This window comes from Neodiprion virginianus, chromosome 2, assembly GCF_021901495.1.
Source record: "Neodiprion virginianus isolate iyNeoVirg1 chromosome 2, iyNeoVirg1.1, whole genome shotgun sequence".
NCBI classification, from domain to species: domain Eukaryota; kingdom Metazoa; phylum Arthropoda; class Insecta; order Hymenoptera; family Diprionidae; genus Neodiprion; species Neodiprion virginianus.
The window spans coordinates 37,746,514-37,762,898 of NC_060878.1; the positions used below are offsets into that span (position 1 = coordinate 37,746,514).

The 16,385-nt window shown below is 40.6% G+C and overlaps 1 protein-coding gene across 6 annotated transcripts in view; it reads right to left on the reverse strand.

Moving 5' to 3' along the window:
* LOC124298882 (neo-calmodulin-like) overlaps window positions 1-16,385 on the reverse strand; it is a 102,455-nt gene that overhangs the window by 13,666 nt on the left and 72,404 nt on the right. For 4 of the 6 annotated variants that reach the window (XM_046751469.1, XM_046751466.1, XM_046751467.1 and 1 more), the window contains one exon: window positions 7,781-8,026. In XM_046751469.1, coding sequence (XP_046607425.1) covers window positions 7,781-8,026 — 246 coding nt within the window. Of the gene's footprint in view, window positions 1-775; window positions 2,514-4,597; window positions 4,984-5,106; window positions 5,578-7,780; window positions 8,027-16,385 lie in introns of those variants that run through there. The other 2 variants (XM_046751470.1, XM_046751472.1) reach the window with 2 other exon arrangements.

Below are 16,385 nucleotides of genomic sequence, written 5' to 3' on the forward strand. Positions count from 1 at the left end.
TGTGCAACCGATTGGTCATTTAAAACCGGTTGTAAGTTTTATAGACGTGAATCTGAACTTAAATTATTCTCTGATGCTGGGTTATCTCATCGCCAGATAGTTTTTGTACAATTTTATATTGTGTAATTGAATGGAACTATGAAGGTAAATAATTAGTATGATGTTTTTGAACTTGTTTAGCCTTCAAGTTTATATTGCTCTAATTAGAATTCTTAATGTTATAAAATATAATAAAAAGTTTCAATTAATATTGAAATGAATGTCATCAATTTTTTTTCAAGTAGTAGACAGAGCTCGAAATCACCCTCGCTGACTCTGTGAAAAAGAATAGTTGTTTTCAAAGAGTTCCATTTTACTTAATGAATTTCCGATTTCCCGAACACCGGTGAACGGTAATTCTAGGGGAAAAATGACTTTAATGTGAATGACTCGCAAGGATTACGCTGAAACTGAAAAATTGGTGATATATATTCTTACAAAAACAGTTTCTGAATTCTCGTCATGTTCCACCACCCTACGAGTATTGATCATTTCTCAGCACTGACGATTTCTTTCCCTTTTCAATCAGTGTGTCAATATCATCAATCACATGCACCAACGATTGTCAACCGATTCAAATTTAAGGAACACTTTCAAAAACGATGTCTACCTCCATGCCCCGGTTTGAAATTTGAAATCGACCAAAGTCTAGGGAATACTCGAAGGGATTCGGATCCGGTGCCGGACGAGTAAAAGGATTGAAACTAGTCGGTAATAGATTGCGAAGTAGACTCACGGAAAGGTTTCTGATCTGAAAGTCGATCTGATTCGCGAGTCGTCGAAGCTTGCAATACTGGCTAGTGTATCTCCTCTGTTCAGCCATCTCGGCGTTGCAGGATGTGGAAGAACGGATCTAAGCTTCTGCGAGGAGCTTTCGCACAATAGAACAGTTTCGCCCCCCCCTCCGCAGGGTCTCGGAAGGCGAAATATATCGGAGGGATTTTAAGGCTGTTCCACGTTTCCAGATCGTAGTATTAATATTTGTCGCTCTTTTATCGTGCAGGCGACGCGCTCCGTCCTGACGTTGTCCAATCTGAGACCACGAGGAGGATCTTGGCCATTTGCCTGTTCGTTAGTCGGGCTCTAAACTACGGTTGAACTCTGGGCGGGATGATTAAGTGCTGGATTCTCGCATTATTAATAAATAATAGGGTCACCTGCACCGGCGAAACAACGTGTGCTAGGAGAAAAGCCAACTATAACCCGCTATACGCACTCGATCGAGGCCTGCACGTCTAGGCTTCGTGATCTCGCCGGATATTTGACTTGCCGTGAACATTCGCATTTCAAATCATTGCTCGAAATCAGTCGCCGCTAGAATTTACCCCCGCAAGTATCTATCTCCGGCCTTATAACCATCGGACCGTCTACTGTGATCGGGCGATTCGACCATGTTCATTTCGTCACCTTCGTTGTTATATCCCACAAATTATATCGCGCCTGGATTAACCAATATTCTCATTGTCAGTGCGGTTGCGCATTAAATTTGGACTCGACGATTATCATTCGAGTCTGTAAGCGCGATTCCAAGTCTTGAAGCGCGAAATTTCTGCAAAGCAAATATGCTGAACCGTGAGTTTACTTTCACTTAATTAATCACTACAGACCAACTTTTACTAACTTCTGTAACACAGGTCCAAAAAATGTGAGGAGTTTTTTTTTTACTCAGTCGCTATACACGCCGCAATTTTTTTTTTTTTTTTTTGTTATTTTGACGATCATTTGGTTAGAGCCTTCAGAAACTTGGAAACACTCGTTTACACCGGTTATACTTTTTCGAATTCATTTTACATTGCTGCAGTATGATTTTTTGCATCTGAGGGAAAACATTGACAAGTACCATGAGTTAATTTCGAAAAGCTCACGTATCCGTAGTTAAATTTTTTAGAGTTCGAGTAGTTGTCAAAGTGCGCTTAAAACGAGTGAAAGTACAACTGGATTTTATCCCTTTTATTTACATAAAGAAGCACTGTCTTTCCGAAAATCTACTCATACACGTTGAAATTTCTGAGGTACTGAAATTGTGCACAAACTATTCAACAAGACTCGAGAATAATTTATCATCGGTCAATATTCCAAAACAATCATTTTTACAAAGTTTGCATTTGATTCTCCTGACAATTTCATGTAACAAGGTTTGAAATTTAATTAAATCGTGATATTATATCAAACACCGCGCACTTGATTATAAATTGTATAAACGTCAAAGCCACGCACCAACGATACAACGACAATGTCAGAAGCGAAACGATTGCAGGCAATTAGCACTTTTGGCACATGAGACGAAAAGGCCCGCTTTAAAGCCGAGGTAACGAAGTGTTAACGAGTGTGAAGATCGTTTTTTAATTTGGTATCAAGGTGACGGAAAAAAGAACCGTGCAGATCGAGGGATGCTGCCGGCGAACGCGGGATGCGATCGTTCGTATCTGACCGCGAGGCTAGAAAAATTTAACCTATGTGCTTCTCGATACACAAGCGTTATCCAGTATGCACGTATCAATGTATCGCATATACAGACACTCGTCGCGAATGACGAGTAACGATTCTCCGCCGTTCGTAGTTGCACGGAATATCCGCTCGATGGGGACGGGGATAATAAATATAGAGCCATGGTCATCGAAAAAAAATCGTCTCTCGTCTCGGCCACTTCCGTCAATCTGTGCTTTAGCCCTGATCACTATAAATAGGAAATGTCAGAGAGGCTGCGCCGTCTGCATCTCACGATCATCCCGCGTCTCTGTGTGCGGATGTTTAAGTTAACCGGTAAGGTTAAGTCGTATTTTACGAGACTCCACTTGTTTACAATTTTCACCACTGGCATGCTCGCTCGTAATACCAAAAAAAGTCACGACCGCAACGACGGTGCCATTTGGCTTTTTCTTGAATTTTTATTAATCCTCCGTGGCGCCGTTCTCCTTTACATTTTCATTTTTTCCTTCGTTTCTAACTACGGGCGATCGATTATTTCCGTGAAAAATTGAGCGACAGTTCGAAATTCATGGATTTTTATTCATACAAATTATTGTGTAATCATTTTACGTACAAGGTAGAAATTTATTCAAGAGTAGGTAACAGGACCGAAGACATATTTGCTAAATTCAATCTATATTCTTTTCACTCGCGGTATCAAAGGAAGCAATCAATTTTTTTAATCCTGTTATTATTATTGGGAGATGGTGGAATAAAACGAAATTGAACTGAAAGAAACCCATTATGAATTCCAAGTTATTTCCAATTATTGAATGACCGAACTGTCGGTATTATTTTTCTTTTCTTTGCCCTCTTCTTTTTCAGTACTAATTTTTCTGGATTCCTGAAAAAATATCTTTAGTAGCTATAACTTATATGTATATAATACATATATGTATAACAACTGAACCACCAGCTGCAGGGAATTTGATTAAAACTTTGGGTGAACAACCTGTAAACACTTGGCGCAAACCTTTTATTTTTTCTCTTCCACTCCGTTGTTCATATTTTTTTTACCTTCCTTCTCTTTTCCTTCTTTTCACCTCTTTTTCTTCGTTGTTTTTTTACATTCCCGGAGTTCGTTTATTTTTTTCGTACCGACTGTAGATGAAGATGGGATGAAGTTTCGTGCGAAGGAGGAAATTGTACGGTAAATGATGAGAGAGATATTTCTTGACGAAACTTTCAACGACGAAGCAGCGGCGGGTTCTTTGTATCGAAAAGAATAAGCTGCTCGAAGCTTGATAGTATAGATTATAAAGCTCGTACACGCTGTGTGGAGGAAGAATGAAAAAACCGTTTTCTCGCAAACGGAACAGCTTATCCATAACCAGGTATCGACGTGGATAAGGCGTTGGAGAATTCAGTAAACCGTACACCTCTGTAACACCGTATTACGTACACCATAAACTTTCTACTTTTCATTTTTCCTGTCGATTGCTTATTTTCGGTAATGTTTTTTTAATTGAACTGTTCTGATTTCGTAAAGTTCAATCCTCACAATTTTCCGTTGACTTGATCTACAAGAAGTTGCAGGATATTGACGGTCATTTTTATTTACTTTGCCAAATAACATCAGGTACAGAAATCGTGAAAATTTAATTCGCAACGTTGTCAGTTCAAACTGCACAACCAATTACATTGAATGAGATTGAACCACGAGACATTTGTCTATCGGGAAAACGAATACAAAAACCAAGGATAACTTTTATCGATTCGAGTTTCGTATTCTCGCTTAGTTATTTTACTCATTCACCGAGTCTTTTTTCCTCATTTATTTTTCACTCCCCTCTACATTTTAACGCATCATGAATGAACGGCCGGAGTTACGTGCGTCGACGAAATCTGTCAGCGCAGACCCTGGGAGAGCTTGACGTGCCGAAGCTTCGGTCTAATTATTCTCTGAAATCGTAAATCGATTGGATGCTGGGAGAATTCGAGCCTCGGACAACTTGTCGTTGTGAATAATTCGAGAATGGATTTGAAAATCGGTGGCTTCGAGTGTCGATGATGAGATTACTCAAGAATTAGAAAATCAAAATCGTCACTTTTAATTTCTACTCCTGTTATCCGACAGCGTTAAACTTACACTGATTTGTCGTATTTGACCGTCAATTTTGCTCGTCAAACGCCTCAGCCTTCCGTATTCGTGGGTGTACTTCCGTTCCGAGTGGGTGGCAGCTTCCGCCATAATTCTGTACGTTGTTCACTGTAACTTCCGCGATTTAATGCCAACGATCAAACACAGAGTGAATTTTATTTTGATCTGTACAATTGTCTATACACCTCACAGGCAAAGGGTCCACAAAGTTTCGCAACTGCTGCATGAAACATCATCTAATCGTGTAGCATGTGTCACATACGCTCTAGAGTTATATTTTAGCAATCGTTTATTGTTGTAACTTGCCTCGGCCGGGATCGGGCGAATAACAATATATATAAAATAAACTTGGCCACCGTACAGCGTTGTTTTGTCTAGATAGAATAAAGTTCAACTGATCAAATATTTTTTCAAGCTTTCAAAGTATAACGTAGGTGCAAAAAACAAATGTTAACAAGAAAACTTCAACTCTGTCTTAATCAGACAATTTTACGCACTTGTCGTATTTTCAGATCCAATTAGCGAACTTCGAACTCTTGCTCGTAACTCGCACCAAGCTTCACATATTTCACATCATTTTTGCAATCCTCCCGAACGAAATCCAAGCAAGTGTAAAATTTTTTTCTCTTTCATAAGTTTCTTATTTTTATGTATATGTATAAATTTTTTTTTTTTTGTTTTTTATTCAGTATGTTTTCTTCCACGAGGGATTTTATACGGTAGTATTCAGTGCAACCGGAAGTCTTAGAACGCGCCCGAGACGTTAACGCTCTCGTCAACTGAAAACTCGACCACCCGTGGATAATGTAACGTGGTATTTTAAAAGAAACTTTAAGAGCGATATAGAAATCTCCGTCACTAAGTAGGCTGCCGGCTGTTTTTAACTGTCAGCTGCTCTTGGATTGGCCGACTAGGCCGAGACCTTTGTGTCCTCGATCCCCGAACTGAGGCGAAGCTCGCGGCCGATTCTCCTTGCCAAATGCCAAAACATTTACGAGTATTTGCGAAAAACCTCAGCCATTGTCGCGTCGCACATCCGCAACCCAATCCGCAGCTCGCTGCTTTTGCGGCTAAATTAAATATTCCCACGTGGTATTTTTTCGTTATATCGCCGCAGATGCCGCCGTTTTTTTTTCTTTTTTTTTTTATTAAGTGACATTCTCGTTCTGATGTGATTCGCAATGACCGCAGAAAATTGCGAAAAATTCTTCAAGTCAGCGGAGGATTTCAATCAACACAACTCAGTCTCGTGTAACGTGAATTTCGGATACGTTTTGCGGTAAACTTTGTCGTAGACCTTTTTTTTTTTTTTTTTTTTCTCTGTCAATTATAGACACGAACTTGACCAGCGGTTGAACTTGGCATTTGGCACCGAGCTTAGGTTCGCTTTTTTTGAGTAGGTCCTTTTTTTCTCGTGACCATTGACGATGAGAAAATTGTACGTAACGGAAATTGCGTTGGATAATTTTTTTCTTTGTCGCGTAATAGTCGGTATTGCAACGCATAAATTGAAAAGCTCACAGCTGCAACGGATGACGAGGAATTATTGCGAGTCGGTTGTATTCGCGAAAACGAGGAAAATATCACGAGTGTATTTCTGTCTATGACACATATTTACACAAAGAACTCGGTTCAGAGTGTATAACATGTGTCAGCATTGCTCGAATTCCCGCCGAGTTATAGTGATGAGAATCTGTTGACTGATTATTGCCGAGGCATTTGTGAACTACGGAGAAAATTTCCACACGATTCGGTAAAGCCGTATCCGGTATTTTGTCCGTCCAAATATTTTTCGCATATCGCTGAGGCTTTTATAAATTTCATGTCAGCCTGCGGAATCTCAAATGTCTTGCATTATGTTTTGTTCTCTTTACTACTGATCTTTGCAAGTTTCAGCAAAATCCCAAGTTTGAATAAAAACCAAAATAATCTCGAAAAATCCTTTCAAAGTAAACATATATATATATATAAACAGGGGAATCCGTAAACGTCTAGTAAAGTACGTGGAACCTGATGAAACCTTTTGAATTCCGGAAGATATTCCATGAAATTTCAGAGAGTGTATGTGAAAACTTAGAGAAATTTTGTGCATGAAAAAAAGAGTCAACGCGCAATGCCTGGAATATCCAATAGGGTGGATGAATAATGCCAGGAATTCGGCAGTCTCTGGCCTCTGGCCATTCAATATCACGTTGATAATGAACTGGAAGTACGTCAGTCGGCGAGGTCCTCGAAAATCGGGTCGGAGTTAAATTGAAATTCGGTGTTAATTAACGCCCATCGTCCGGTTTTGGTAGATTTCGCAGTAGCAGTTCTTATCTTCGCGCTGCATCTGCATGCCTGCAAAGTAGTTCAATTCCGATCATGGGATACGTATATAGTTGAGGATAGAATCGTAGGTTAATTGAGTTGTGCCAAGAAGAAAAATCCGTAGCGCTGAATATTCCAATAGACGCGATCTTGATCCGTTCGGAGATCGCGAATGATGCATAACATCTACTGCCAGTAAACGAAAAGCTTTTCCAAGAAGTAACAGAGACGCGAGCAAAGATGTCGCCAGTCTTCGGTTCCGGCTCAGCTGTTCTATTATTAGTAAACGTAAAATTTTGCGCTCCCACACATGAAACAGGCATTCCCCACGTCGATCTTGAATAAACGAGCCGGGAAATAAATTTTGATTAATGTGCCACTTCTCGCCGATGCGAAGGACAATGAGAGGCGAAGCTCTGCCAGGTTTACTTGGAACGGTTGGATTTGCTTACGGATAACCGTAAAACCTGATGAATTATGCTCCGTGGCTCGTTTCTTCTGGCCATTTATTCGAACTGCTTCGTCGAGTGTTCCTTTCTTCTTCTGCATGTCGAAAATCGAATATCGAATATCTCGACCTGTCTGAGACGGAACAAGCAGAGGAACGAATTTTTGCTTCGTTCCAAGAAGATAGAACATCACAGTAGGAGCAGCGTTAAAAATTTCATGAATGACTGTCAATGAAATCACATCAGCTGTATTCAACCTGAAGTTTCCTTCTCTTTCTTACATCTTACAGGTACAGCAAAAATTTTTGTTACGCAAGATCCGTAAGAAAGTGTGTAATAAGATTCCTCCACAGTATTGCGGATTATTTTTTTGCACAATCAGTATAATTGATACGAGGGAAGGATTACTCACCAAGTTTATCGTGACGATGAGATCGTATTGCTGCCGTTGGCCTTTCTTCTTGTTCTTTCCAGTCTTGACCGAGGCTGCTTTTGGAGTAACCTTGACTTGTCCTTTCTGCGCGGTGGGCTTTTGCGCGGGTTTCGCGGCAGCTTTTGCCCCGGGTGCGACCTTCTGCCCCCCTGCCAGTGGCGCCTTCTGTCCAGCCGCTCCTTTCTGGTTCACGTGTCCAACTCCGTCCGCCGGTTTGTTGCGAGCCTGCACATCCATTAAACAGGATGAATATCAAACCGTGGAAGGAGAAATGAGCACAGAGAAAAAATGTAGCCCCAATTCGGATCGTACATTAGACTTTTTTATTTTTGAATTTCGGTTAGCCTGATATTTTCAACAAGCACAGGACGAGGGGTTGACGACTGTTGAACGCGATAATTAACGAGGAATCGAGATCACGATTGTCAACGAACAATCAAAGTCCATTTGTGAGTATAATAATCAACTGCAATTCGCTGTTCGGAATATCGTTTGATCTTTAGCTCGTTCGATTGATTGATGGACAGTCGTTTGATGGACATCGTTTGATCCCCGATACTTTTTTGTCCGTTCGTTACTTCCCCTCTGTGGATTGATATCGAAAAAATTTCGTTGGTCAATACAGAGTCGAGGTTCGACGATCCGTAAAGACGGGTATAATTACGATCGTTAATTAGAGAATTGAGATTAATACGAAGACCCAAATATTGGGGGGAACATCGGCGAAACATATTGAAACATGAAACAAGCACTCGGGTGGAGTTCACGGGAGTGGGAAGAGGGCCGGAATTCTTCCTGAAGGTATTAGGTACGCCTTCGTGGTAAACTAACCAGGACTAATGACGCTCTTGGGGGAAAGCCCGCATTGGTTATAGGCACGAAGGTATACGCCGTGCTTTTGAATTCAGGGCATGTCGATGAAACGTCCGCAGTGTCGCCGAATTCGAGAAATCTGAAACGCTGTACGATATTGTAAATTAGAAATGCGCGCCGCGTTCTATTCCCTGCGGTCTTTCATAACGCCGCCGTCCTTCGGGACCAGGGATCAGGGAATCAACGTCCCGGTTCAACTTTACCTAAATTCATGAAGTTACCTCCTCGCAGTCGGGCTGAAGAGGCTCGAAATCGTACGAGGCGTGATAGACCGCCCAACAAAAAGTGCAGATGTCGATTTGGCGTGACGAGAATTTGGAATTTTCAAAACTAAAGAACTCCTTGACGCTTCTGATCCGTAGCTTGAGGTACGCGGGCCATTGACTGGTTTATGAAAAAATTTGAATGGAATGGAAAAGGCGCCTGTACGTTGCGTGCGACCATCGCCCCTTCAACCACGTCAAAGTAACCTTCTCTGCACTGCTCGCAGTATTTTATCTTGGATAAAACTGGCCTAATCTACCCCGCAGACGTAGATTCGTTGTTGTCTAGTTTCATCCGGCAATTTAATCAACTCTAACAGCCTTCCAGCACTCGGAGTCGACGTGACGGGGATTATTTCGAACCATTCCATTTCGCGAAAAGTGTCAGCTAGTTATTGGAATGCCGTTTTCTCGAGCCGGCAGATTATGCGTCAACGATGCAAGGAAGCGACGGAATCTCGGATATGATCTGCTGGAAGAACGAGACGGGAACGATCGGCGGAAAAAGTTTACCGGATAGGATTTTTTCGATGTTTATGTTATTTTCAACGCTCCTTCTGCAGCATCCATACCTTTTTATCTGATCTGAAAACTCGGTCAGGAGTCGGCGGATCGAAGCTGCAGATTCAAGAGCGTATAACGACGAAGTACCGGTATTGCAAAATTTAAAAATAACGTTGTTTACTGTCTTTACGGGGAGTCGCGAAAGCTCCCGGAACCGAAACTGGGGCATCTGCGTTGGAAACTTTATATAGCAAGAAAGTTTCACCGATCCGGAATATTTCGGCTTAAGTTATGGAACACAGAGGCAGTTGCTCTGCACGCGGTAACTCGTCGTCTATTGCATTCTCCGATCCGGCTCTAACTTCACGTCGCGTCGTCTTCGTTCTCACACTTAAAAATTTCTATTCAAACTCATCCAACGACTCCGACTTATACCACGTCTTCACCTATGCGGCCATAGAATTTTTCGCCGGTTTTAATTCACAACTTAATTTTACTTTCAATTCTACTTTATCCAATATCCTGGCTCCCTTTTATGTAGACTTTCTGAGATATTCACGTCTGAGCTGCGCTAGCTGCTGGGGAAAATCATACGTGTATTCACATACTCTCGTTAAATAACGAATTTCATATTTCCACCTGAAAACCTCGAGGTGGTTAACGCAATGGTGAAAGTACCAAGTACATGAACATTTGACTGCTGAAAAATCTCCCGAGTTCCTAATAATTCAAAAAAGACAGAATTGAGCAACACCGTTTGTAAATTACAGTTTTCGAAAAGCTCCTTCGATTTCTCGTAACAACTTTATACAAGCTTCGTGGAAGAAAGAAATTGCGGTGGAAATATCTTATAAATTGAATTATAATTTCGGAAATTACAACCCGCAGTTAATTAAAGGTGATTCCGATGTATCGGCAGTAGAGCAGGTCGGTGAGTGATCGGACGCACGAATTTCAGACCTACCAGTGTCTCTTCGCGCAAAAACGACTCGTCGATTTTAAGTCGGGCTTAGAATTTAGAAATACATCGTGATAAATATTCATACTCGTAAATATTGTCGCATGCCTGTCCAGTTGTGGGCGTCGTTCCCTCCGTATATACATAATTCGACGCCTAGTGTCGGGAAACACGTGCTTCCGAGCCTTCGCGTTGTGCTCGCAAATTCAACGCGCACGAGCTGCAGCTTTACACCACAGCCTTACTCACAATCGCTGTGTTTTAAAGGAGTTATTGCCACTTAGCGGAGAATTTGTAAAAAAAATTTCATTGTTTTTCCTTTTTTTTTTTTTTTTTTTATCCTGCTTTACCTCTTCGAGAGTAATTTAAAACGAAAGTACCGTCTACCTAATGAAAAGGCGTTGTTGCGGGCTTGATTCGCTTTCACGCGATGTATAGCTCGAATGTAGGTGCTACAAAAAATAGCCAGGCTTTGCTCGGTTGCTGCGCAAACATTTAATTGAATTTTGTTTTTTTTGTTTTTTAAAAGCTCAAAAGAAGAGTAAAAGTGAATGCCGGTTTACTCTGGGTCTGGGTTTAAAATTCTTTATATCTGTTACAAGATTTTTATGGATTCTTTCGAATTTTCAAATTATGTCCAAAAACATGTTGCTTTTCAAAAATTATAAGTAAAACAAATTGACTTGAGAAAATCCGATAGCTTTTTATAGCTGGGATAACGGTATAAAAAATCGCGGACCAAATCCAGGAGGTCGAGGTTCAAACCCTGGTCGATTTTACGCGGAGTGCCCTATATATGCACGGTGATACAACCGTATACTTGCAGCGAATAAATATTTCAACCGATAACAATCTTTCGCAGTAGTGCAGGGTATAGACATGGGAATGTGTAATTATAGAATCGTATGTTATGTGGCCTGAAAGTGCGAGTGACCTGCTTGCTCTGCGAGGCATACGAGTACTCAATATTCATATTGCGGGAATTGGAGGAGTTTTTCAAATCGAAACACACCGAAGGGTTTGGACAGTTTTTCACAAGGGATTATAAAGCAGTTTGTTTGTTTTGCTAAGTCACAGTGGTCATATCCTCGAAATAAAATTCCTGTTACGTTCGCATAAAATGTATGAAATTATTACTTCACAGTTCCCTGACAAATTCACCCTGTGACAGGTAATAATTCATTGATTCCGTATTCACGTGTACCTATACACACTTCTACTCCGCGTTCATCGTATAATAAACGGATATAACGTATACCTACTATTTTTATTCTATCTCGCAAAGCTTAAACAGCGGCGCGGCGGCCTGAGAACTATGGAAGTATAAATATAACGTAAACGTATGTATTGTGTATTGCTTTGTGCATGTATTGCAGCGTGCGTGTAGGTGACATCGTCGCAAATAAGATTTTATTGCGAAAGACGTCGTTATTTAACCGACGACATGCACGAAATACGAATGGCGGTACGACGCTCAAGAGTAATTTATACTTGACCGATTTTCGCCGCAGATGAAACGGTCAGCTTTTCCTAACTCTGGTGCAGGGTATCAGATGACATTAACTCCCAATAACGGATAAGCTATCGACTGATTTCATAAAATTCTACCGCTTTTTATCGCATATCGGAAACCGTATCGCAGTATGCTACGTTGCGTAGCGTGAATTCTGGAATATAAATCTGTAGGAAGAAACGAATCATTGTTCGAAAAACGGAGGCACAGAATGAAAATCTTATTTTCGCTATTTTAAATTTCACATTTTTCTCATCTCGTTACTATTTTCGCGCTATCATCGTGAACGTTTAAATAAATATCATCTAATTATAATTTTATGGAACATATCGAGATCAAAGTGAATAAGGATCTAAATTTTTCAGCGGCTATAGAAGTGTAATAAAGTTCTTCGCCAAGTTTAAAACTGTCTGTAGTTCGTATCATCACACGTGAGTAAAAAAAAAAAAAAAAAGAATTTTTTTTTATGATACATTCAGCATGTAATAAAGTTTCGAACATGAGTAAAAAAAAATGCTAATGAAATTGGCTGTAATCCCGCTGTCGATTTGGCGAGAGCTTGACACTGCCCAATTTCTAGCTATACAATTGCAAATTTGACAGCGAACCGTGAAAATGCTTATGAGCGAAAAATAGGAGCTTCCAAAAGGTTCGCAAATCTTACGCTGAGTTGTATAATCGTAATAGGAATAGCCGTTGAGACCGAAAGCATTGTCTCGACTTCCAGTGACAAATGGCAGGTGTATACATAGATTTCAGATAATTTAGGTAAATACATTATCGTTCTTCGTCATACTCAATCTCGCCTCATCGGTTCCCTTGAAACCTTACCAATAAATCTAGTCGCGGAGCTTAAGCCCAGTGTTCTTTTTTTGGTGGCTCGATGTTTCGTTTTTCTTTCATTTCTTCGCTATTTTTTCGATTCTTTCGATTTTTTATTTTTATGCTTCTTCTTTTATCGGACGTAAACTTAGCCAGAACAATTGGCCGCAATCCCACTTCAAATTTATTACTCTACCTTTCTCTGCGCACCTGGCTGGCCTGTGATGAAAAGCTTTACGCTCAATTCTGTAATTCGATATTTTTAGACGTGATTGTGGTTCGCTTACAATCAACAACGAATTTTCTTTATATTGATAAGTATAAATAGACGGCTGAAATTTTACTGATTCAAATTCCTGTATACGAAGATATCGTGAAGAAAATTTACAAAATGCGACGAATTTGTGGTGTGTTGAAAAATGCTCGATATCAAGAAAGAGTAAAAAAATTAGTCAGGAATTGGAAAAACGAATACAGAGCTTTCGAAGAAAATGATTGACAATTTTTTTTTTTTTGTTTTTCTTGTCTCTGCATCCCAGATTCTATTCAAACTTTTTACCTTCAACAATTAACATTCGAAAAATCGTTTTCAAACAAGTCTGCAAACTGAACGGCATTTCTTTTCAAATTCACTTTGATACACGTCAAAAATTTGGAGGATAAATTTTCACCAGAACCGAACACTCGGTGTCTTTTTTTCGAAAGCTTTAATACGCAGTGCGACATCACCGAGTTTCGCACACTCTGAGTGAATAATCCGTTGCGCTCAGGAAAGCTCCTGGTCCCAAAATAGGGAAAATTCATTGGGGTAGGTATGCGGACATGTTCACATGTGTGCAGCAAGAACGTTACGTGGCCGGATTACCCGGGCTCGACATTTCTGTAATCGAAATACCGCGCGGATCCTGGAGTGATCCTACCGGAAGCTGTGCGGGGCCTCCGCAGGCTGGTGCGTCGGATAATGACGCCGAGGGGAACAATGCCGCGGATTCTCGTCCCGGTCAGCCCAGCCACTGACAGGGTCCATTGTTCCTCACGAGCTGCAACGATTATCCGCTCCAAAGTTACGTATCAGCCTTCTGCAGGGTGCATCATCCGACGGATTCCACGTAGCGGCTTTACGTGCGGCATACATGCATATTCATTCGCAACGTATTCATTCCCAAAGCCCGTAGGTATAAGTTATAAGCCGTAGGGCACATATTTTTCCCGTAAAGTGTCACATTCCGAGGAATATTCAACGTTAATACGGGTATAATATGCTTAATTCTGGATTACTCTCGGCTCAAGACTGGCAAGTTATAGAGACCGCGCGATGCTATAGTCGCTAATTAGTCTCTGCCGTATGCGAAGGTGTTCTTGTGCAATTGGCATAAAAAATAATATCTACTTATTATGAACACTATTTCTAAAATCGTTTTAAATACCTATGATTCTTCCAAAGATTGTAATGACTTATCAACAGTAGACAATTGATCAGGATTTTGTGAACAGACGAGAATTCGCTTAATCTGTTGGAGTTTGAGAGAGGTTTAACAAATTCCGAAGCAACCTGAATATTCGATGCTGGTTAAACCACGCCAATGCGATCAGCTTATTGTTGGAATAAGAATTCGAAAATTGATCAGACAGATCGAAGCTCATTTTGGTTTTAACTGTTCAACGAAGCGATGCATCGGTGATCGAGGAAATGATCAAGTAACGACGTCAAAGCTCAGGATTAGCAGACAAGCGGCAGTATACGTAGCTGGTACTCCTCAAGCTCGACGATTGGTTCTCGCTGCAGTATTTCAATCAGCTGATTGTTTCCGTCCTGAATTCCGCAGATATTTCAACAGCCGGAAGCAGCTTGTGTAGGTCTGTGTAAAGCACCGCAACGTTTGCGTGAGGCGCGGGTTTACATTCCCAAGAATCCTCCTCGATCGCTTGATCGCATTTATATATCCTGGATCTGATCTGAACCGCGTCTGTTCTTTGTTCTCAGATCTACCCTCGTATCTTTCGGCGGGTATTAGGCAGCCCGTACTCCGTGAAACGACTTTGTTTTCTCTTAGATGGGGCGAACAAAAAACTTGTCTCAAATGTCGGCGGAAAACTTTCTTGCCCGTACGAAGCGTTGGAATAATTGCCTGATTCGGATCACAGATGGGGTCTGGAATGAAATTGTTACACTATACGTGAAAAACAGCTGATAACGCGACGCCGACAAAACGACGATGCGTAATTTCTGAGATCTTTCTTTCTTCTCTTCTATGCGGCTACGAATTTGACCAACCCAGATTTATACGATTAATTATTCAGTATGTTGACAGAAACTGGAAAGCCTTTATTTCATACGCGAGAAATCGATTTTCTCTTGCTATTTAACCGCTACAAAGTATCGAAGCGCAATGAAATTTTTATGTTTATATCCTCGAACCGGTATTATATCTAGATATAGGTATTATAATACACGGCATTCGCGTGGGTTCAAGAACTATCGATGCAACGTTTCCCTTGACATTCGACGTGATATTTATTCTGGCTACGAACCGTCTATTCGGAGCATTGCAGTTTGATTGAAAAATCGGAAACGTGGCTTCCTTCGACTCGAATCCAGGCTGCGATAAACTTTCGTAATTCTGCCTTAACTGAAAATAAGAACAATTAACTTTTTCCTAGATAATAAATGAGAATTAGGCTGCTCTGTATCGATTCGATGAAACGCTCGATAACCTATTGAGGTAGCAGCAGATAGTGCAACTCGACGCTCGTGCCCGCTGGAATCTTTGAATCATAGATGACCAATTTGAACGGCACTGATTCGCGTGTGACAGATACTGCGAGGCTTTTATCACGCCTCCGTGTCCCTAATAAGAGCTTGCAAAGAACATTCGTACTACAATTCTCGACCGGGATTCCTGGCCACGTGTACAATACGTAGGTACATACACGTGTGTAGGTAAGACACCCTGCTGAATTTAGAAATTCTCTTTCTTAGGGACAACGAATATACGTAAGATCAAGTTAATAAGGGATAAAAAAAAATTGAGATCTACGAATAATAATGTTAATCTGTCATAAAAATATTAGAGGTTGATTTTCTGATTTTTCTGTCGTTTCTCAACCGCGTATGAAAAATGAAAATGGAAAATTGTAAGTGCGTTTTAAATTTTTGCGGTTATTTGATTATATTGTTGTTTAACAAAATTTTAACAAAATTTTAACAAAAAAAAAAACGTGCAATTTGATGGGATTGCTTTGTATTACGAACTACAGAGCTGTAGGTTTTTTTGATTTTTTTTAATGAAGAATACGTATTTTTAACTATGAAGACAAATAATAATGAAAAAAAAAATACTGTAAGTGTAAACTGACGCGAGCTGCATAAATTCCTAAACACTCGAACACTCGAGCAGCATCATTCCGGATAGGCGTCGGATTTCCACTCATCGCATTCCATCGTGCCGGAGGCTTATATGCTACACGTTAACGAGTAACGGCCGGAGAACTTCGACGTGATGTGACCTAAAAATATCTGAGATTTGCCAGCAGTGATGGTAATAAAAATAATAATGATAATAATGACGACACGGTGCGAGATTACGCCTTTTTCCTCTTTACCGATATTACAATTACGTGTTACATAACCAACTTAAGTTCCTCACTCGC